Source organism: Vulpes vulpes, chromosome 11 (assembly GCF_048418805.1).
Source record: "Vulpes vulpes isolate BD-2025 chromosome 11, VulVul3, whole genome shotgun sequence".
NCBI lineage: Eukaryota > Metazoa > Chordata > Mammalia > Carnivora > Canidae > Vulpes > Vulpes vulpes.
Window position 1 is genome coordinate 9,697,337 of NC_132790.1, and position 22,797 is coordinate 9,720,133.

At 51.1% G+C, this 22,797-nt stretch overlaps 1 protein-coding gene across 15 annotated transcripts in view; it reads left to right on the plus strand.

Moving 5' to 3' along the window:
* Window positions 1–1,901: 1,901 nt before the first annotated feature.
* The window catches only part of ABCC8 (ATP binding cassette subfamily C member 8), a 75,998-nt gene continuing 55,102 nt past the window's right edge, over window positions 1,902–22,797 (plus strand). For 5 of the 15 annotated variants that reach the window (XR_011995080.1, XM_026008165.2, XM_026008168.2 and 2 more), the window contains exons 1-6: window positions 1,902–2,137; window positions 3,378–3,519; window positions 8,248–8,369; window positions 13,635–13,801; window positions 15,478–15,720; window positions 16,598–16,786. Coding sequence is in view for 14 of the 15 variants with exons in the window: in XM_026008165.2 (XP_025863950.2) it covers window positions 1,990–2,137; window positions 3,378–3,519; window positions 8,248–8,369; window positions 13,635–13,801; window positions 15,478–15,720; window positions 16,598–16,786 (1,011 nt within the window). In the remaining variant the exon portion in view is untranslated. Of the gene's footprint in view, window positions 2,138–3,377; window positions 3,520–4,574; window positions 4,901–8,247; window positions 8,370–13,634; window positions 13,802–15,477; window positions 15,721–16,597; window positions 16,787–22,797 lie in introns of those variants that run through there. The other 10 variants (XM_026008166.2, XM_026008169.2, XM_072725462.1 and 7 more) reach the window with 6 other exon arrangements.

Consider the following 22,797-nt stretch of genomic DNA (forward strand, 5'->3'; position numbering starts at 1 on the left):
TCTCTGTGAACCATGGTCATCTAGGTCTTACAGAAAGAGGTGGTCATAATAGTAATAATAACACGGCAACAGTAGCTAACATATACTGCACTCTGCTCTCATGCAAAAGCCATTTCCATTTCTGAGCTTCCCCTGCAGACTTGCATTCAAACATACATATTTAATATGACTATACTCACAGGAAACACACAATCTTGTTTCCTGGTTTTTCACCTGGTATGATCTCATAAGTTTTTCCCACGTGGCTACATGGACCTTTTCAGGGGCTGTATCACCCAAATTAATGAACTGCTGTGGGTGTTGGACAACTTGCTGCCACCAAGTTTTCACTATTTTGGTGCATACGGGAGGAAACATCTTGCAGCTTCAGAGACATTTCAGAAAGTCAGATTATCTGAGGCCTTTGGACCTCTGCTCTCCCCAGGCTGTTCCCCCAACCCCACCTGCCCTTTGCCAGGGTGCTCGGTTCTGCTCTCACCTCTCCCAGAGCCTGAGGCAGAACTGGGGCCTTGCCTGACAGCATCCTATAGAGTCTAGAGGACTCAAAGCGGCCTCAGAAAGGACTCTGAGAAGTCGGAAAAGGGCTGAAAAGAGTTTTCCCTTGGTGACCCCCAGCCCCTCCTGAGAACATGTGTATTTATCCTCCACATCCCTAACTCAGGGAATTCTTCTAAAACCCAACCTAAAATCCCATTTTTCCTCTTTCTTCTTAGGTCCTATACTTTTTTTTGGCCAAGGAGCTGTGAGAATCTTTCCAAAGGTATGGGAATGCACTACATTGTCTTCATAATTTCACCAGGTCTTTCATCTCCCCAAGCCTGTTGGTATCAGGTTAGGGATACAGCTGAGGGTGACTTCCGCTTTTTCCACCCCTCCTGGCTGCCTCCCTTGCTTTCCCTGGATTTAGTTCCTTAAGTGCCTCTTTTTCAGCCTTGGGCGTGGACCCATTCTACACATTCACCTGACAGTCGCTGGAATGTTTTGTTGTTGTTTTAAGATTCCATTTATTTTTTTCATGAGAGAGAGAGAGAGGCAGAGACACAGGCAGAGGGAGAAGCAGGGTCCCCGCAGGGTCCCCGTGATGCGGAACTGGATCCCAGGTCCCCTGAATCACCACCTGAGCCAAAGGCAGACGCTCAACCCCTGGGTCACCCAAGCGGTCCCATCGCTCAAATGTTCTAATGTCTAGATGCGCCCTGAGGGAGACGGGTGGGGCGTGAAGCAGCGGATCCGAGGAGCGGGGTTCAGTTATGCTCCCCCCCCCGCCCCCCGTGCTGGCGGTGAGACCTCGGGTCAGCCGAGGGACCTCTCTGAGCCTCAACTGCCTCATCAGTACTATGGGAGAAACATCACCTGCGCTTAGCAGCGGTGTCGGTGTTGAGAGGTCCCCTTAGCGACAGCGCTGGATGCGCCGGGAAGCACCTGCGAGCGCCCCGCGCGGGACCACTTTTGAAAAATACGCAAAGTGCTCCCCACCCTAATGATGCCCCTGCTTCCCCCACGCACGTGGGGGGACGGACAGGCTTGCCCCCCCCCCCCGCCCCGCCAGGACCCTCCGAGCCCGGGGGCGCCCACATCCCAGCCCAGGGGCGCCCACATCCCAGCCCGGGGCAGCGCCTCGGCCTCCAGATGCGAGCACATAGCACATAGCGCCCCTGGGGCCCCCTGGGACCCTCCTCCCTTCGCCCCCGCCCCCCCCCGGGCTGGAGCGTGCGCCCCCGGCCGGCCTCCCCGCGGGGCGTTCCAGGCGGCCCCGCACCTCTGGGCGCGCGGCGGTCACAGCTGGACCGGGGACCCCGCCCCCCCCACCCCCCCGGCAGGTAGCGGAGCGAGGGCGGGGCGGGGCGGGGCGGGGCCGCGGGGGCCGGGGGCGGGGGCCCGGCGGGCGGGCGGGCGGGCGCCCGGAGGCGGCGGCGGAGGCCGGGAGGCGCGCGGAGCCCGCCGCAGCCGCAGCCGCAGCCCAGCCGCAGCCGCCCCGGGCCCGCCGCCATGCCCTTGGCCTTCTGCGGCAGCGAGAACCGCTCGGCCGCCTACCGGGTGGACCAGGGCGTCCTCAACAACGGCTGCTTCGTGGACGCGCTCAACGTGGTGCCGCACGTCTTCCTGCTCTTCATCACCTTCCCCATCCTCTTCATCGGTGAGCGCGCCGGGGCGGCGGGGGGGGGGGGGGCACCGGCGGGGAGGGGGAGGGGAGGGGAGGGGAGGGGGAGGAGGGGAGGAGCGCGCCGCTCGGCTCTCGCCCCCCGCGCCCCGGCCCCGCGCCCGCCGCCCCTGGGCCCGGGGTCCCCCGCTGGGCGTGCTATAGCCCGCGGTCCGCGCACCTGCCCATCCCCTCTCCTCCCGAGGTGGCCCCCGAACCCGCACCAAATACAGCGGACGCTCCCGACCCGGGGGACCCCCAAGTTTCCCACCGCGGAGCCAGAGGCAGAGGCTCCTGGGGGCGCTGGAGCGGTCGGAGGGGCTCGGGCCGGCCCCCCGCAGCGCTGTGTAGGGAGCCAGGACCCCCCCCCCCCCCAGGCACCTTCCCGTCCGCTGCAGCTGGGCCCGGCGGAGCGCAGCCGCCCGCGGGAGCCGGCCTGGAGGCCCCGTGCACCTGCTTCCCGGGGCTGAGCCACGCCTGTGGTCGGTCAGTAGCTTCCGACGCCCCAGCGGGTCCGGGCGCCCTGGGCGGGGAGAGGCAGGAGCCAGGGACTTGGGTCCCCTTCCGCTGCTACCCCACCCGGTCAGCGTCCCTGCCTGAAAGCCCGCTGCAAAGTTGGGCGCCACTGTCAGGACCATCCTAGGCGCCCCTTCACTTGGGAGCCCTTCTTCTCTCTTTCAGACCTTGAATTTCCCAGGCTAGCTAGAGCTCTGTCAATTCATATGGTGTGCCCCGCCTCTGTAAAACTTGTTAATGCACGCTAATTAAGATTTTTTTTAAAAAAAGCAAATTTTAAAATTCATATACAGCCTTTGGGAAGAAAGGAAAAATTGTCCCAGAATTTAAAGGGGAAGGATGACAGAGGCGGAGATGCTACTAATTATTGACAAAGACAATCAGATATAGGGAGGGAGCATGTGTAACTTATGCTTATATGTGTATCCAAAATTGTACCAGCATTTACACTTAACGTTCTCAAACAAATGGTTTATTTACATGATCATCTGTCATATAAGAGGTCAGCATATAAAATGAGTACTTGCACAGGTGGCCCTGCATGGATCTAGGCTTCATGCTTGGACATTTAGGTCACATGTACCAGATTCAGGCACTCTCATGCACAGGTGTACAAATGGGTACACTCCCCACTGTGGACCATACCTAAGCACCCTGCTGGGGTTCATGCACCCCTCCCTGGTGACCCAGGCTTCCCACCTCTTCCTGCCTCTACTTGCAGGATGGGGCAGTCAAAGCTCCAAGGTACACATCCACCATAGCACATGGCTCCACTTCCCTGGGCACAACCTGCGCTGGATCCTGACCTTCATGCTGCTCTTTGTCCTGGTGTGTGAAATCGCGGAGGGCATCCTGTCTGATGGGTGAGTGTCTCAGGAGAGTGGATGGGTCCCAGGGTGCTTCCTGCAAGCTAAGGGAGACCCCAGCTCACCTGCGTTCCATGAGGCAGTAACACCTGCTAATAAATCCAGTAACTGTTTACCTAACATCTCCCATGTGTCAAGCTCTCTGTGCCAGATACTGGATACAAGTGAGACCCAGGCCGTGGCCTCAGTGTTGCAGGGTAGAGGGAATATGGATCTGCATGCCAAGACCCCGTGAAACAATCCTAGAGCATCATAGAATGCCCCAACTCCATGGGACGTCTGGGTGGCTCAGTGGTTGAGTGTCTACCTTTGGCTCAGAGCCTGATCCCAGGGTGCTGGGATCAAGTTCTGTATCAGACTCCCACAAGGAGCCTACTTCTCCTTCTGCCTATGTCCCTGCTTCTCTGTGTCTCTCATGAATAAATAAATAAAATGTTTAAAAAAAAAAAAAAAAAAGATTGTCCCAACCCCTGGAGTTACCATCTTGGGAAGAATAAAAATCACTCTTGCTTAAGACCTTTCCTTGCTTCCCAATGTTTCAGGGTCCCAAGTGCTCAGCCTGACATCTGGGGTCCTCACAACCAGCACCCCTCACTGTCTAGCCTCAGTCCCAAGGCCTCCCCTCCCCTACCTGTCCTCTGGGCCTCCCAGCACACTCCTCACACCGCTGCTACAACACAGATCATACTGTATTTAGTTTATGTCTAGTTGCAAAACTGTCTCTCCCTGGGTAAGAAAGGCCTCAGAGTTGGATTTTATTCATCTTTGTAATAAGAGCACAAGGCAGGTGACAAAGCTCCATGGACACTTTTTGGCTCTGAAAGAGATTAAACAAAATAGTGGTAAGAGTGAGACCTCTGGGAGGAGAGAGGAAGGCAGGGTAGGCCAAGCTTCATGGTTGAGGGGACTTATGAGCTGAGTCTGGAGGAGTGACAAGGGTTCTGACAGCAGAGGAGTTTGGAGAGGGAGGGCCAGGGAGGCAGGGGGAGGAGAAGTAAAGGCATGGGAAGGAAAGCAGGTTGGGGCGGGAGCAAGTGCTTGGAGGCTGAAGCATGAAGCACTTGCAGGGAAAGGCTGGGGGTGGGGGCTTGGAGACGGTATTGGGAGCATCTCTAGGAGGGCTTCGGATGCCAGGCTGTGTCTGGGTTGGATTATGTCAGCAGTTTGGAACAGAAGAGACGCGTGGTCGGCTCAGTACTAGGCAGTGTCCAGGGCAGGCTGGAGGCAGCGAGAGGCTGGAGGTAGAGCACCTAGGAGGTGATTGCTGTAGACTAGATGAGAGGTAAGTGCAGCCAGGAGTGGTGTGTCAGCAGTGGGGGTGCGGAGGAGGAGGAGATGAAGCCACCATCTCGCGGAAGAAGGCTCCGTGACTGCCCGGGTAAGGGGGTGGTGGAGGGTGGAGGGCATTTGGCTAAAATATCAGAGGTCCAACCACTCTGAGCTGGACAGCAGGGGGATGGGGTCCCCACACGCTACCTCACCCTCCCGCCCCCAATGTCCCTGCATGCTGACTCCAGCAGTAATCTCTGCGACAACTGCTTGCCTTGGGGCTCCTCCTGGTTATCCAAGTCCCCCAGACTAGCAAGAACACCAGAAGGCATGCTGCCACATAAGTAGCAGGTGACAAATCTACCTCCCACCCCCCACCCCCATCTAGACGCCCCTTCCTAAGCAGCACAAATGCTCCAAAGGGGAAAGATGCCCGTGAGTCCTCGGGCCAGAAATTCTCATTGGGTTATAACTAGTGAGGTGGCAGAGAGGAAAACACCCTGCCTGTGGAGAAGGTAGACTGGGCTCATCTGCTGGCACTTCTACGTACCAGCCAGAGGACTTTGGGGCAGCCACTCAGCCTTTCTGGGTCTTTTTTTCTCTACCTGTGAAATGATCATCATAATCCCTGCCTTGCCTGCTTCACAGGGCCATGGAGGATGAAATTAGAGCACAGATGGGGTGCAGAAATGGAATGGCCAGAGCTCTGGGCAGATAGGACATTCCCAGAATGTGGGAGACTGGAATGAATCAGGTCAGGAACTCCCTCCTGCCTGCAGTCAGCAGCCCCTCCTGTGTGGGGCTGCATCTGTATCCCGTATCTCCCCCAGCTCAGTGCAAACTGCCATTTCCTCCCCAGCGAGCAGGTTGGCTGTTGAACTGGACACTTGACACCTGGTCTTTATTGGCCTCCATCTGTGTGCCCATGCCCCTGGGCAGGCAAGCATGAAGAAGGGAGCAGACAGGAAGAGAAGCCACAGATCCTGCCCTGGGGCACCCCCTGTGCCCTGTGGCCTGGGTTTACAGACCCACCTGGAAGTCTAGGTGCAGGAGGCCGTGGGGGCTAGTTCCAGCAGTGGTCTTCAAACTCTAGCTAAGTTTAGGGTAACCCCCATTTAGTGATTAAGTAAGGCATCTTAGCATTTGTAGGGCTTCCTGTCTTCCTTTGGGTATTATTTTTGTGTGATGCTCCGAATTTAGAACAAGCAAAGCAGTGCAAGTTAGAGAGGAAACACTTTTTTTAGCAATATAACTAGAATGTTTTCCTAGATCATCATACACTGGAAAAAACCCATACATAAGACTTTTACCTAATTTCTAACCTAATTTAGTGTGTATTATTCAGCAAAGCAGCCCAAGTCTATTTTGTTAAGTCATGTCATGAAATATTTATTTCAACTATGGGTATTCTTCATCCTATTTAATTATATTAAATATTTATCTTTTCTGCCTCCTATTGCAAAAACTGAATTTATTCAAACTTACATCTAATATTTAAGATGTCACTTAAAAATCTGTGAGGCAATATAGTTTCTCAGAGACTTATTCCAAGAGATACAAAGGCAGGAGTTTTGAAGACCCCTGCACAGGGTGTTGGCTCTCCCAGTGACCCCACTAGTCACTGATGGCCTTGTGCATCCTGTATAAGTCTTTTGCTGAGAATGCCCACCAAGGCTTAAGGAACATCAACATTTATGGCCTCATTTAATAAGATATTTAGAGATCGGCTCTCTAGTCAGTTTGGTGTCATAGTGATGTCGTCAGGGACCCAGCCTCTTGCCATCTTTCTACATCATCCTCTGTGTGTCCGGCCTATCTTTCCCCATGGTCACAAGACGGCTGCCCAGCTCCAGGTATCACTTAGGGAGGAAGGCAAGGGCAAAGGAGACCAGCTCCCACATGCCTCTTCTTTATGCAGGATATCATCCTCTGCAGACTCTCCTTTGCATCTCATTGGTCAGAATTGAGTTTTATGGCCACCCTTAGACCAATCACTGGCAAAGGGGTGTGGGATTGCATGAACCAATCACCATCTATTCCCTAGGGTTGGACACACTGCTGCTAGAACAAATGTGTGGTTCTTTTAGCAAACCAGGAGGGGAACCCATAGTGCCTCTACACCTGTACGCTAGTCCTACTGGACTACTTAGGGCCCCCACATGGCTCTCCTCATGTCGTCCCTCCTTCTCTGTTGAACTCTCCATCCTTCAAAATCCAGCCTGGAGCCACCTCCTCTGTGAAGTTTTCCTTGGTTGTCTGCTCACTCCTTGTGCTCTCAGCCTTCAGACCATCTCCAATATCACTTCCCTAGACTGCCTGGGTAGACAGCTCTGAGCATGGTTGCCCCCTCCCTATGCTCAGTTTCTTGAGGGCAGGGATGCTTGGCATGCTAGATAGAAGGAGCAGTGCAAGCAAGGGCATCCTGAGGCAGGAGATTGCAGGGGGCCTTCTGGGAATGGAGGGGGTCCCAAAAGGCTTCAGCAGGAAGAGCAGGTTGGGCAGTGCTGAAAAAGTGGCTTGAGGCCGTCTCACCTGGACTTTTGGTCCCCGGCTGATCAGTGTGGATTTTGGCTTCTGTAGGAGGGAGCCGTGGAGGGGCACAGTCAGGCCAGTTAAGGTGAGCTTCCTCACCAGTCCTGGGAAAGCCTGACGTTGGAGAGAACTGGGGCTCCCTACAGATCCTGTCACCAGAGCGGAGTGCACCCACCACCGGGGCCTCTGTGAGTTACACTGGGGAGGGGATGAGCTGGTATTGGCCTCCATCACCATCTCAAGGGAGGAAACAAAACCGGCGACCTTGGGCTTGTTACTTAGCCTCTCCACGCCTGCGTTTCCTCAACTGAAAAATGAGGAGGCTAAGAGGACCAATTCATGGGATCTCACGATGATTAAGTGAGTTCATATACATCACGCGCTTAGAACAGTGCCTGGTGCAGGGTAAATGCTCGATAAATATTGACTACAGGGCTGTCATTACACCACCTGGGGCCGGGTGTCAGTGCTGACTTATACTGTTCATGTTAAGTGCAGCTGTCCCTGAGAGAGTTGGGGTGCACAGGCCCCCGTACTGCCCAAGGGACCCCAGGGCAGGAACCCAGCTGTGTTCACTCCCAGGGAAGTGGTTCCAGGCTGGAGGCTCTGCAGCTGTGACTGCTAAGCATGGCTTCCCCATGTCAGGGTCTGTTAGCCTGAACCCAGGGAGAGAAATCTATGAATTCCAAAGTGTGGACACTGAGTCCTCATAGCATCACCACGTGGCCTCCTGGACTCCTAACTAATGGACATGTTTGGGGTATGTTTGGGCTGGGCAGAGCAGCCAAGATAAGGAGTGGAGCTGTGCATATGATCCAGAGGCGCTACTGTGTGCTGAGCCCTAAGCACAGAGCCTGAGCTGCTCTTTTGGGGGACTTGGTACATCTACCTCCAATGTCTCTCTCTCCCTCTTCCCCATCTCAGGGTGACTGAATCCCGCCATCTCCACCTGTACATGCCAGCCGGGATGGCGTTCATGGCTGCTGTCACCTCCGTGGTCTACTATCACAACATCGAGACCTCCAACTTCCCCAAGCTGCTGATAGGTAGGGGGCAGGAGGGGGCAGGAGAGGGATAGTTACCTTCATCCATGCGTCCAGATAATGTTTACTGAGCACTTACTAGGTGCCCAGCACTGTTCTGGGGAGCTAGAGGTTCAGAAGTGGAGAAGAAAAACCCCCGCCTTCTGGTGGGAGGAGACGGGCAAGCAAAGACAGTGAATGAAGACATAGGTAGGAACGATGCTATGAAGAAAATAAAGCCGGGCAAGGGTTTAAGAGTGATGGCCATGTTGCTGTCTATATAGGGTGGTCGGGAAAGATCTCTGATAAGAGTGAGCATGCACATGCTTCAGGGAAGAATTTTCCATGCTTTGGAACAGCAAGTCCAAAGGCCTGTTGGTAGGAACAAATTTGACAAACCGGCCAGTATGGACAAAGCCAGGAAAGAGGAGGAATGGTAGGAGATGAAGTCAGGGGCCAGGAGAGGAACAGGGCAGATTCCTAGGCTTTGGGTGTGAGCCTCTGGGCAAATGATGGTATTAATAACTGAGCATGGATCAGGGTTTCGGGACTTGGCGCAGGTGGGGGGAGCGGGCTCGGACATGTTGTGTTTGAGACAACCAACTCAAGTGTCAAATGGGCAGTTAGAGAAACAAGTCGGGCATTCAGGGGAGGTCGGACTGGAGATATACATTCAGAGGTCATGGGCTTGTAGGTGGCATCAAAAGCTTGAGCCTGGCTGAGGTCACCTGGAGAGAGAAGAGACTAGACCCCAGGACTAGAGCCTGTGGTTTGTGAACATTTAGAAAGATTCAAGAAGGGGTGTCTCCTTAGACCTTCTGACACTGTATGGCTGGGGTCCCAGGCGGAAACAACAGCAATGAATGTTGATGTTTATTGGGCGTGTATGGCGCGCCGGGCTTGGTGCTAAGCTCCTCGCGTGCGTTGTCTCACTTGACCTCCACAATCTCCATATCGGTATCACTGCTATCCCCTTTCTACAGATGTGGACACTAAACTCAGAGAGGTTACAAATAATAACAGCAAACATTCATCTACCGCTTGCCGTGTGTCAGCCGTGCTCCCCAACATTTCACATATATCAGCTCATTTCATCCTTACAACTGCACTCTGAGGTAGATACCATTATCACTTCCCTTTTACACAACAGGAAATTGAGGCTCAGAGGTTAAGTGACTCACACTAGTCTGCCCGACTAGTCAAGAGGCAGAATCAGGGTTAGATCCCTGGAGTCTGGAACCCAAGCTGGCTCTTAACCGCCTCTGAGACTGTGTGTCTAAGGGTCATCAGACTGCTTGGGCCAAAGGTATCAATCTGGAGGTCTGTCTAAGGTCAGAGCTGTACATCTGGCTGAGCGGGTGTGGTCAGACTGTATCATTAAGTCAGGCTATGATTTTTAGGAGTCATAACATCTAATTGACATTTGGAGTCTGGTACGCTCTGTGCTAAGCCAGAGACAACACGGTGTCGTGGCTGGGCAGAGGGTATTTCCCAAGCTGATTGGGACGTCTGTCTTCCTGGGTAAGGGGACAGCTGGGTTCCATCAGGATCATCCGGGTGACCACCCCCCCCCACCTGGGTGACCCTATCAGAGTGTGGCTGGGGGACTAGGCAGCACCAGCTGAGAGAGAGAGAGATGGTAAGTACAGACCTCAGAGAGCCTCCCTCTCCTGAAGCTTCTGAAGCAGCTCCTCTTGTACAGAGAACCCCTTTTTTACCCTCGGGCCTGGCTGCCCAGTGCCCCCTAGAAACATCCTATCCGGGCATATGGCAAGTTCATTTTCTCATTCTCTGGAAAGCACACAATGTTCTTTCTTTAAAGCACAAATTACCCCCCGTAGATAGACCATTCTTTCTCCAGAGAACAAGGACTAACTCCCTCCATTCCCACTTGCTAGAGTTTTGCTCTGCAGCGCCAGAAATTCTAGAACAGGTAAAAGCAGAGTGGTTGCACCCCATGAGCTCAGGGATTGAGGACCGTGGGTATTGGGGGAACAGCTGGCCCTCTGAGAAGACTCCCGTCTGGTCACAGGTCTGGAGTCCTACAGAAACGTGAACCCCACTGTGGCTTACTTTGGCCCACAGAATAACCTCGGTCTTGAGGCTCCAGATGAGATCAAGGAAGTGTTCTGTGAAAACATCACGTTGGAGCTGGGAACTGAAGGAGAGGTGGGACCTAACTGAGAGAAGGGAGAGGAGAATGTTGGAGGCAGAAGGAACAGCATGCGCAAAGGCCCTGAGGCAGGAGAAGCATGCTAGGAAATCCGGAAGAAAACCCGTGGCTAGAATGCAGAGAGCAGAAGAGAAATGAACTTTGAAGCCCGGAGTGGCAGATGGGGACCGTACTAGGCGGAGCCCCCGAGGCCACACCACAAGCATTGATCTTTCTCATGGGCACTGAGGACTAGAGTGTGTGTATATGTGTGCGTGTAACGTATACATAACATAAAATTTGCCAATTGAACCACTTCTAAATGCACAATTCCGTGGCACTGAATACATCCACGTTTTTTTGCAACCATCACCACCATCCATCCAAACTACCCATCTCCAAAACTTCATCTTCCCAGACTGAAACTCTGTGTCCATCAGACAATAACTCCCTGTTCTCCTCTCTCACCTCATCCCCTAAAACTACCAATCTACCTTCTCTCTCTATGAACTTGACTACTCTCGGGACCTTGTCTAAGTGGAATCATAGGCGACTTTGTCCTTTTGTGACTGGCTCATTTAACTTAATCGAACACCCTCCAGGTTCACCCGTGTTGTAGCATGTGTCAGACTATCCTTTCTTTTTTAAGGCTGAATAACACTCCACTGTATGGAAATGCCACATTTTGCTTATCCAGTCATCCCTCAGTGGCCCCTTGAGGTCTTGCACTTTTTGGCTCTTGTAAATAATGCTGTTAGGAGCATGGGTGCGTGAGATCATCTTTGGTCAGATTATTGCTTCACAGAGGCTAGACTAGAGATGGGCAAGTGAGTGAAGCATGAGAAGGCTCTAAAGGGAGAGCAGGGGAGATGTGAGGCAGCCCCAGGGGTTATGATGGTGACCCAGCTGGCCCAGATACTTAGGAGGTAAAGGAGACAGAACGTGGCAATAGGTAGGGTGTGGAGAAGGGGAGGGAAGACACAGGGGTAAGGAGCATTCAGAGCCTGAAACTTGCCAGCAGCCCTCATGTCATACCCCGTCCTTTCTGCTTTCCTCTCAGTCAAGCTCTAAGCTTTGGCTGAGGGCTGCTGTGTCTAGCACAGGGGAAGGGACCCTTGTGCTTAGTCCTGGGCCCACCACTAAGTCCCTGTGTGACCTTGGACATGGCACTCAGCCTCTGGGAGCCTCAGTTTCTGTATCTGGATAGAATACAGAATAGTGAGTCCCTGCCTAATCACAGGGTTGTTATGAAGAGCATCAAACCACATCTGTAAGGCCCCTGTGAGGCATATTTTCAAGACTGGGCCCCTGTAGGGGACCATCACGAGGGGCCAAAGAGGTTCTGATGCTTGGTTTTGATCTGGGGGAGTGTAGGTGTGGAAGAAGGGTGATAGACTCCAGCTGTGGGATCCTTGGGATGTGGGGGCCAGACCAAGCTGAGGGGATTATCACCCGAGTCCTGGCCAGAGAGGGGCAATGCACAGAAAGCAGATGCTTCTGCCCTCTATCCTAACGCCTTCACCCAGGGACCCAAGATAGATGACATTCATCCCTCCCGGGGCAAGTTCACCATCTTGGCCTCGTTCCCAGTCCACACTTAGGCTGGGCCAGACCCCCGCTTTGGTCTCCAAGAGATGCCCCGGCATTCATGCAACCAGGCCCACGTAGGGGTGGAGGGCAGGGGAGGGTGTTTCCTTCTCTGTGCTCTGACAAGAGAAGAGCCCTAGGGGCTGTAGGCTGCCCTTGTGGGCATCTGGCCCTAGGGAGAGAAGGGGAAGGAGTTGCCCACCTAAAGCTTCTCCTAGAGGAGGACTAGTCATTGCTGCTTGATGTTGTTGCTCGCTGATAGTGGTTTATTGGCCGGTGGTAGTGGTGAGAATTTAGAGATTAGAATCTACTGTTAGCTTCTGATGCTTACGGGCCCAGGTCTGAAATCTGGAGATGATAACAGGATTAACAGCTGACGTCCCAAGAGCACCCACTGCGTGCCAGGCCCACCGTGCTAAATTTTTTCCATGCAGTGCTCACAACAACCTTTGAGGAAGTGCTACCATTATCCCCATTTTCTGGGTGAAGAGACTGAGGACTTTACCCCCAGTCACATGGCTGTTGAAGTACAGGATCTGAGCCCAGGGATATCCGGCTGCCGGGCCCTGCCCTAACCACCGTGCACACTGCCTCACAGAACTGTCACTTACTTGTTCAGATCCCCAGCCCCCCAGGCTCCGTGAGGACCGTGCCGCTGCAGGCTCTGCACTGGCCGCACTCAAGCTCGTGGCGAGCGTAGGCAGGCCACATCCTCCGTGGGGCTCCACTTTCCTCATCTGTAAAATGAAAGAGCAGATTGAAGAACCTTTAAGACCTCCCCAGCTCGGGGGCGCCTGGGTGGCTCAGCGGGTGAAGCACCTGCCTTCAGTTCAGGTCATGATCCCAGGGTCCTGGGATCGAGTCCCACATCAAGCTCCCTGCTCAGCGGGGAGTCTGCTTCTGCTTCTCCCTCTGCTCATCCTTGCTCTCACTCTCACCCTTTCTCTCTCACATAAATAAATAAAATCTTTTTTTAAAAAAATAGATCTTTCCAGCTTGGAAATCCCACGAGCAAACCATTATAGAATAAAGCCTCCCAGCATGGGCTCCAGTTCTGCCACCTGACTTGATCAGTTAGTTACCTGGGCCTGGCTTCCTTCGTCCTGGGGTGGTGGCAGTTCCTCCCTCACAAGGGTGATTATAGGGAATAAGGGCAGATAATACTCAGATTGCTCACTTGGCACAGTGCCTACAACTTCGTTAAACTGAAAAAATAATATATTAATTACCGTAAAGGAAAACTTGGCTGACCAGCTTGACTTTCAAGATCATTAATGTTTTGAACGTACCTACCATGAACGTGTGAATGTATGCACACCCCCTCAACATGACACACTTACAGATTGACACACTTACAGATTGACACACACAGCCCTTTGCTCAGAAACGGGCATCCATACCCATGACGTTGGTGCGTTCACTCACATACCTCCTCCTGCCTGCTTCTTTTCTCTCCTTCTCTCCCACACTCTCGCACATACGTGAGTGCATACGTGCACCACACACACACACACACACACACACACACACAGACATCCTCTCGCCTGCAGCCCTGCTGGTCTACTGGACCCTGGCTTTCATCACCAAGACCATCAAGTTCGTCAAGTTCTATGACCACTCCATCAGCTTCTCACAGCTGCGCTTCTGCCTCACGGGGTTGCTGGTGATCCTCTACGGGATGCTGCTCCTGGTGGAGGTCAATGTCATCATGGTGAGGGTAAGCAGGCCACTCCCGGGCCACCCCAGCACCCCCCTCAGGACACACCTGGGCCGGGGGTGGGTCTCCTCCTGATCAATGTCCTGCCCCTGGGTGTGGGCCCCCACCTAGCTGCTTAGACAAGCCCTGGAAAGAGGCAGCCTCTTTTAGTGGCCCCCAAAGGGGAGCTGAGACCAGTGGGAGAGGTTCGAGAGGAACGTTCCATCTGGCCCAGCTGCCCTCTACCTCACGCTCCCAGAGGGAATGGAAGTGATAGGATGCATTAGCTAAGGTTGAAGGATTCTGGGTATAAAACCATAGAGAGGGAAAAGAGCCTGGAGTACTGGCTTCTCTGAGCTCTGTTGCTGCTGTTATTTGGGGGGAGAAGAGTTATTTTAATGTGTTCATATGGTTACACATATACCAGAATGACTAAACGTGGCTGCACACATGGCTTTTGTCTTGTTTCATTATCATTTTTGCTTACCCCTTTCCCCTCTCTCCTCTCTCCCTACCCTATATTCCTCGGGCCTTTCCCTTCCCCGGGTAACCCAGATTAACAACCTCATATGTGTCCTTCCACTCTTGGTTTTTATTACTATACCATCTACTTGTATCTATTTAAGGTGCTTTTTTCTCAACACCTATGAGAGTAAAGATTTTTCCTCTCAATATTCATTTTATAAAAATAGGATCATATTATACACAGTTTTGTAGGTCTTGCTTTTCTCACCCAACAGATATCTCTTAGGACTCCCTCTAAGTCTGGTATGGCTAATTTAGTTTTCTTAATGGCTGCATAGTATTCCATCATGTGGAGGAGCAATAATTTATTCAACCATTACCCAGTCAATGGGCATTCACTTCACTGCCAAGTTTCTGCCTTCACAAATAATGGTGTATTAAACAGACTTAATATCTTTATGTATTGCTGCTTTTATTTCTGTGGGAGAGAGTCCAAGGAGTGGAGTTGCTAGTTCAAAGGGTCTGTATATTTTAAATTTCAATCAGTGTTGCAGATCGCCTTCCAGAAAGAAGCAATATAATCTATCAGCAATGAATATAGAAAACCCTCTCCCTGCCTCCAACGAGCAATGGGGCCAGCTCCACTTGGGCGACGAGTGTGAAGTGCTCCTTGAATTTGCATTTCTCTGACACCTCTGTTTTAGTTGGTGATGTGCAGGGTACAGAGGCCCTACAACATTGCCTGCCTCAACTGACCCTCACAGCCCCCCACAGGAATGCAAGTACCACCCACCTTTTAGACAAGGAAACATTTTAGAGGAGACCTTGTCTAAAGACACCTTTCTAGTAAGTGGAAGAGACAGGGTTTGAGCTAAGGTTTGCAAGGCTCCATGTTCCAATAACACTACATGAAACATGGTAATGTCCTAAGATCTGTGGTATATGGGATGGTATATGGGAGATTTCTGCTCTTCCCCAATCCAACCTAAACCCAACCCAACCCAGCCAAAGGGATTCAGAGTAAACCTCAATGAAGCATTACATTTCAGGAAGGCCCAGCACTGGTTGCCAAGAGGTGTTGGAGTGATCCTTTTCCTGGGAATAGGCAAGATATGACTCCATATGTTAGAGGTCAAGGATGGGATGTCACAACCCCTGATCTTTTCTGGGGCAAAATGGAGAGGGGTGAGAAGTTGCATTTACCTATCCCCAGTGATCCATGTGCCCCACAGAGATATATCTTCTTCAAGTCACCAAGGGAGGTGAAGCCCCCTGAGGACCTACAGGACTTGGGGGTGCGCTTCCTGCAGCCCTTTGTGAACCTGCTGTCGAAAGGCACCTACTGGTGGATGAATGCTTTCATCAAGACTGCTCACAAGAAGCCCATTGATCTCCGAGCCATTGGGAAGCTACCCATTGCCATGAGGGCTCTCACCAACTACCAGCGGCTCTGTGAGGCCTTCGATACCCAAGCGGTCAGTGGGGGCCCTGCCACACCATCCACTCCCCTCCCTTCAGTTTAGAGTCTCAGACGGGGACCTCCTCAAACCCCTGGTAGGGCCCACTGAGGGGAAGAGGCTTGCCCTAGGTCACACAGTGAACTGGAGGCAAGTCCAGAAGTAAAGATTCACAGGACGGTCACAGCTAGAATAGCCCTTATGGTTTAGGTCATCTAACACACTCATCGTCTGGATGGGGAAACTGAGACCCTGAGAAAGGAAGTGACTCCACTGAATTCCCTCATGTCCTAGGTTCTTCCTTCTAGAGTTCAGTGACTGTAAAGGTGGGAATATTTTCACCCATTTTTTTTTCACCCATTTTAAAGGAGGGATTTAGTGGCCTGATACTTCCAAGAACCCTATAAGCTGAGCCAGGCAGGAGTCTCCCAATCTCACTGCCCAGAGAAAAGCCATGACCTGGCCAGAGCGGGGCCACTGGTAGGTGGCAGAAGCAGTCTCCCAACTCCCAGGCCTGTGTTCCTTCACTGCCTCTGCCCTAGCACAGCAGGAAGACGCTGAAGCAGATGCAATGGTGGGTGGTGACGAATGACCTTGACACGTGCCACTTCCTCGTTATGGTGCTGTGCTCATCACATAGTCCCTGACCCGCTGTGTGACCTTGGTCGATCACCTGGCCTCAGTTTCTCCATCTGGACCATGTTGGTGTTAATAGGGCCTACCTGACTGTGCACTTGGTGATTCAGTGATTTCTTCCTGGAGTTTACCTCTTTGCATCAAATGTGGCCATTAAGTTTCCCCAGAAAGTGAGAGCCAGGGCCTTCGTGGGAGGGCGGACCCTGCCATGAACGGGCCCTCAGCTCTTCTGACCTGGCCATGGGTTCTCTCTGGGCAGCAGAAGGACTCGCAGAGCACACAGGGGGCCCGGGCCATCTGGCAGGCACTTTGCCATGCCTTCGGGAGACGCCTGGTCCTCAGCAGCACTTTCCGCATCTTGGCCGACCTGCTGGGCTTCGCTGGGCCACTGTGCATCTTCGGGATTGTGGACCACCTTGGGAAGGAGAACCGCGTCTTCCAGCCCAAGGTAGGCACCCCACGGGCAGAACAGAGCACCCTTTGGAAGGTTTTCCCCTTGTAGATGAGAATGTGCAGAGGCCAATGTGTGTGCACTTTGGCTGCACTGGGCCAGCTCCCCCGCCACACACAAAGCCCTTGGCAATATCTCCCTCTAGAAGATGCTCTGCATCCAGTTAACAGGAGGCAAGCTGGTGCCCCAGGAAGATTTATGGTGCCCTGCTGTCTTCATCGTGCCATCACTGCCACAACACCCCTCCCCATTCAGAAATTATAGGAAGTGCATATGTTTACCCAGCATCTAGGGCTTCTATGATTTGTTGGATATGTTGGCTTTAGTTTACATCATCCTAATAGACTCTAAATAACTTTTTATGTTCTCTCTTCTTTACTTCTCTATTTTGGCATCCGAGGTTCTACAGGTGCATCTTAGAGGCTGCTGTTGGGGGTGAGGGGTGGAGGGGAACCTCCATGGGTTTCTCCCCCCAAGTCCAGGTTTCACTCAAAGCTCCCCCAGATTTATGAATATGTTAGACTTTTCCATTAAAAATTCTTTTACCAAAGGATTCCATGTATTAAAAATACTTGAAACCCATTGGACCACATGATATCAAATGGCCTTTGCAGCTTTAAAGCTGCTACAGACTGAAATTGGTTGGACAAAAGAGGCAGGAAATCTTTCTGGGGGTTTATTTTCCCTGCTTGGGGCAATAGCATCCACTCTGGGGATGGGGGTGGGGTACTTATTCCTTTATTTGCTTCTTCACTGCCACTTAGGTTTAGATGGTCAAAAATGGAAAGTTTTTCACCTCTAACAAGATTCAGAGTTTTATTTTCCCAGCAGGAATATCGTTATAAACTTTTAACCACAAACAGTCCAAAAATGCTGCTGAGAATTGCTAATTAGGGATCTTCATTAAGATTTTATGACACTCCCTTGTGTAATGCCAATCCTCTCATTGGCTCTAAGATCGCAGAGAGCATTTAATCCTTGGGGGGTTTATATTAATTTTTTCCAGAGATATAATTAATCAGCTGAGCACTTCTGGTCAGCATTACGAGACACTCCAAGTCTGTTTGTCTGCTTTATTCAGCAAACATTTATTGAACCCTACTGTGTGCCAGGCCTGGGTTGAGCTGTGGGAATACCGAGTTATGATGGGGACTATTAACTATAATAACAACCACACACTGACCACTTAGCCCATGTCTGGCTGCTAGTGGGAGTTATCCATGCCTCACACAACCTTTTAGAGTAAGTACTTTTTAAGTTTTATTTTATTTTATTTTTTTGGTAATAGCTTTATTGGGATATAATTCACATACCATACAATTTACGAGGTAGGTATTTTATCCCCATTTTACAGGTGAGGGGCTTGAGGCGCAGAGAAGCTGAGTAGCTTTCCCCTAGGGTTTCTCAGCTACTTTGTGACAGAGTCAGAATCTGAATCCAAGTCTCTCTCACTCCAGAGCATGGGGCACTTACAACATGATGCTAAAGTCACTTACTGTTATCAAGCCATCACCTCTGGCTCTAAGGATTGTGAAATCTAATGGAGGAGAGAAATCTAAATAAAAGATGTTTCTACTGTGTGTTAAATGCCACTACGAGGGAGTATATACGGGCAACTATGGGAAGAGAGAGACTAGCTCAACCAGTGGTCATGGACAGCTTCCTAAAGGAACAAGGATTTACATGGGGCCTTGACATGCGAGCATGAGTTGGCCAAGCTAAGATGGGCAGATTTCTAGTTCAACGAGAAGGTGAGGACTCTTCTGGCTTATTTAGACCTTGACTGCTTTTAAGGCTTTCTCTGGCTTTTTAAGCCTCTGAACTGTATTTGGCCCAAAAAGAGAAAGGAAAGGGCAGCTTATCTTGTCTACAAGAGTGTTACCTTCAGTTCTAGTCTGACCATAGATGACTCCAGAATATTCTACATTGATAATCCTACAGCAGCAAGAGCCCACTGTTACTATCAGGTGGGAAGCGACGCTGGCCAGAGCCCTTCTCAGCTTGTTCACACCATTGTCTTCTTCCTGTGTTTCCCAGAACTCTGGTGGGGTTCTCCTACAGAGAGCACCGAGGAGGATGTGCCCAAGAGGTACCGAGAGCACTTAGAATTCTAGTTCACCTGAACGTTCTCTTTTCTCTATTTATACACCAACCCTGGGATCTACAGCGCTCTCGTCGGAATGCTCTTGTCCTGGTTCCTTGTCAGGACATAAATCCCTGAGACAGATGGCTCTGCCTCAGTGGCAGCAGGCCTTATCAGATTTCATATTTGTTTCCTGTGGCCCAAATGCAATCAGCGAATTAGAGACATTGAAATGAGAGGTGAAAGTAAATATAAGGCTCCAGTGTCAGCAACAAAGAATGCTCAATCGTGTGGTTGCCTGGGATATGGCTTAATTCTCATTTGGGTTTCTGGCTCCAGAAAATGGGGGAAAGGGGTCATTTACTGAGGTCATTGAGTCCATCCCTCGCCTCCCAGCAGCTCTCACCTAGAGAGAGGGCCTGTTCTGGTCTCTATGAACCCATGAGGAAGCCCCCCCACCCCCACCCCGCTGCCCTCAGCTACATGTTGCAGCAGGAACAACCCTCTCCATGAGAAAGCCTTTCTTTCCACTCAGCCTCCATCTCTGCTGTCCCAGCCTGCACAGCATTGACTTCATGGTCAGCGGCCGCCCTGTCCTCTCTTCCCTTTCCAGGACACTCACAGTTGGCAAGAATCACACTGCCCTTGGCGTCCGTGAGGACAAACGTTTTCTTCTTTAATTCCCCGACTCCTGTCCCCTCTGCCACTCCCTAGGGAAAGCTGGGACCCGGGCTGGGTACAGCCCATGACTTCTCTCTCTTTCTCCAGCCCCCTCTCCCACCTCACCCCTACCCACAATCTGTCACCTGCTGTGGATGCCACTGATCTGGCTGCAGGGCAAGGGAACTGGATCCATTAAGAACTGCCAGCATCTGAGACCTGCCAGCACTGCTCTAGGCGGTCAGCTGAGCAGAGAAAAGCAGTCTGACTTTGGTCTGAGGGCCAAAGCTTCCAACAGCCTCTACCCTCAGAGGGGAAACAGGTGTAGGTTTTTAAGTGTGTATGTGTTTGTTTCTGAATGAATTCTCATGGGAACTGTTTATAAATCAGTATGTATGTCCTTCGATTTGTCCTGTGTCTCTTGGTTTATCTTTTTTTCTATGAGCATCTGTGTCTCAATTAGGGTACACGTATTGGTAGCTATCACTGTGGGTGACTGTGTACATTCATATGTGGTTCTGTGATGTCAGTGTGTGGGTGGGTCTCTTCATGACAGTGTCTATGCAGCCACTGTGGCCTGGCGTGCCTCCCCTCATCTCACTAGCTTCTCTCAGGCTCCCAAGACTCAGCTCAGATGCCACCTCTTGCAGGAAGACTCCTTCTGGTTGGATTAGATGCCCCTCCTCTGTGCTCCCATAACATCCCGGGCTTGCATCATCAAACACCCCTTGTCTCTTTTCCGACTTGACCCCGAGTCCCCTGAGACAGGAAGTACATTGCCTGACCTCCTGGTGCCCCATACCCAGATCCATGCCTGACATTCAGGGGTCACAGGAGAAACGATTCTTCGGGGAATCTTAAATCTTAGTCACCACCTACTAAGTGCTTGTGCTTACAAGATATTTTTACCTGCATTGTTACACTGAATTCTTACACCAACTCTCTGGCCTCATTTTTCAGTGAGGAAACTGAGGCTCAGGGAGATCGAGGCACTTACAATAAGGACACAGTGGCCAATATATAATGAGTCAGGACTCAAACTCAGCTATGGCTAACCTCTAAGTCCAGGCTTTAATGGATGGATGGGGACATTGATCCATGAGTGGTCAAAGATGGTTGTCATTGTTTTTACCCAAGGACTTCTAGGGCTGGGACCTATGGACAATTGACTTTCTGGCTCCTACCCAAATAAGAAGCAAAAGCCCATGATCCCTGTCCATTAAACTCAAGAGAATAAGGGAAGGTGGCCTTTCCAGTCATGCCTCTGGCCAAGTAGAAGCAACAGAGGTCAGAACTGTAGTCAAGAGTGCTAGGTTCTGGTGTCCTACCTGTACAATGAACCAGTTCAACTGCAAAATGAGGAAATGTATAACTTCTTTAGAAAGCAGATGGGGGAGGAAGGTCATATGCATTGATTAATTTAAAATATGTATTGAGCACTATGGGGAAGCCCCTGGAAACAAACACAGTTTATCCCCTGAGAGCTTGTGGAAATGTGAGGCTAGGGCATCTGATCTTCCGAAGCATTAAACTTGCACCAGATGTCACGTGGTAGGTCCTTGGCCTTTTCTCTCCAGCCTTCAAGGCTTTGGGCAATGTCTTTGCCCTCACACCCATTTAAAGCTTCCCAGGGCCCGCCTTCCTTGGGCAGTACGCCGGGTCTCTTTGACTAGTCTAATACCCACTTCTTAATAAAAACTTGGCTATTCTGGGCTCCATCTCTTTTAAGGTGTCTCTTTGAAGAGAGATCAAATAATGTCCTAATGACTTATATCTGCAGGGAGATTTTCATTTTAAGATATCACAAAATTCTTGATCCAAAGAAATACAGTTGTGTATGCTTTTGGGGGAAGGGGTCAAGGTTTTGCCTTTAAAGCTGCAAGAAAGGAATTGGTTGCTTCGTTACAAATGTATAAATAATGAGTGTATTTAACAAATACCACCCATATTCTAACCAATATATGTGATCAGTTGATTTTTCTAGTGCTCATTCTCTAGCCGTGTGTTTTCTGATCCTTGTGGCTTGTGGCATAGCACATTCCATGCTGCTTAAGAGCTTTTGTGGGGGGGTAAAAAAAGAGCTTTGTGGTGATCAGAGTTCTTGGTGTGTAGTGTTCCCATGAGCATCATAATTTACCCAACTGGGGAAGCCCAGGTGGCTCAGCAGTTTGTTTGTTTTTTTTGTTTTTTTTTTTAAATAAATTAATTTTTATTGGTGTTCAATTTACCAACATACAGAATAACACCCAGTGCTCATCCTGTCAAGTGTCCCCCTCAGTGCCCGTCACCCATTGCCCCCCACCCCCTGCCCTCCTCCCCTTCCACCACCCCTAGTTCGTTTCCCAGATTTAGGAGTCTTTATGTTCTGTCTCCCTTCCTGATATTTCCCACACATTTCTTCTCCCTTCCTTTATATTCCCTCAGCAGTTTGCACTGCCGTCGGCAGGGTGTGATCCTGGGGGCCCAGGATCAAGTCCAGCATCGGGCTCCCTGCATGGAGCCTGCTTCTCCCTCTGCCTGTGTCTCTGCCTCTCTGTCTCTCATGAATAAATAAAATCTTAAAAAAAAATAATTTGCCTAACTATTGCCTATGGTTGCGCATTTCCATGGCTTTATGCCTCTCCCCCTACTGTAACCCAGAGATAGAACACCTTTAGTTCCTGATGTTAAATTATTTCCTTTGGGGTAAGTTCCGGTGATTTGTTTCGTTGCTTTAATGTAATGGACCCCATGCTCCAGAGCTGGGTCTCTGTGGAAGATGTAGAACCGAAGAATTTCAAAGTGTGTTCAATAGGACCAGGTTTCCCCAAGCCTGCATGCCTTCGTCTTTGACCCAGAACCAACCGCGTGGCCATGTTTCTGACCCCACGAGCTTGTAGCTGACGATAGAAGACTGGAGGTCGAAGCCAGGTAGACTTAGCAAGTGGATCTAGGGTAGTGTTTTGGGCATCACGCAGGTTCACGTTCACATGTTTTGCCTTATCAGCATGTGACCTCAAGCCAGTCAGGTAACTGTGCTGAACTCCATTTCCTCGTGCATAAAATTAGGCCCATAATGGTACTCTTCTCATTGGTGTATCATGAAGATGGAGCTCTGCACCTGATAAATATTGCGCTCTGCCCCTTGCTTCCCTGCCAGGTCAGATCTCAACCCCCACAGCCTAATTTTTAAGGTCCATTTCCTGCTTCCAGGACCCTCCCAGGCTTCTCCCTCTGCCTTCCCCTCTGGTACTTTGACCAATGAGGCCGAGTCAGGGGCTTCAGG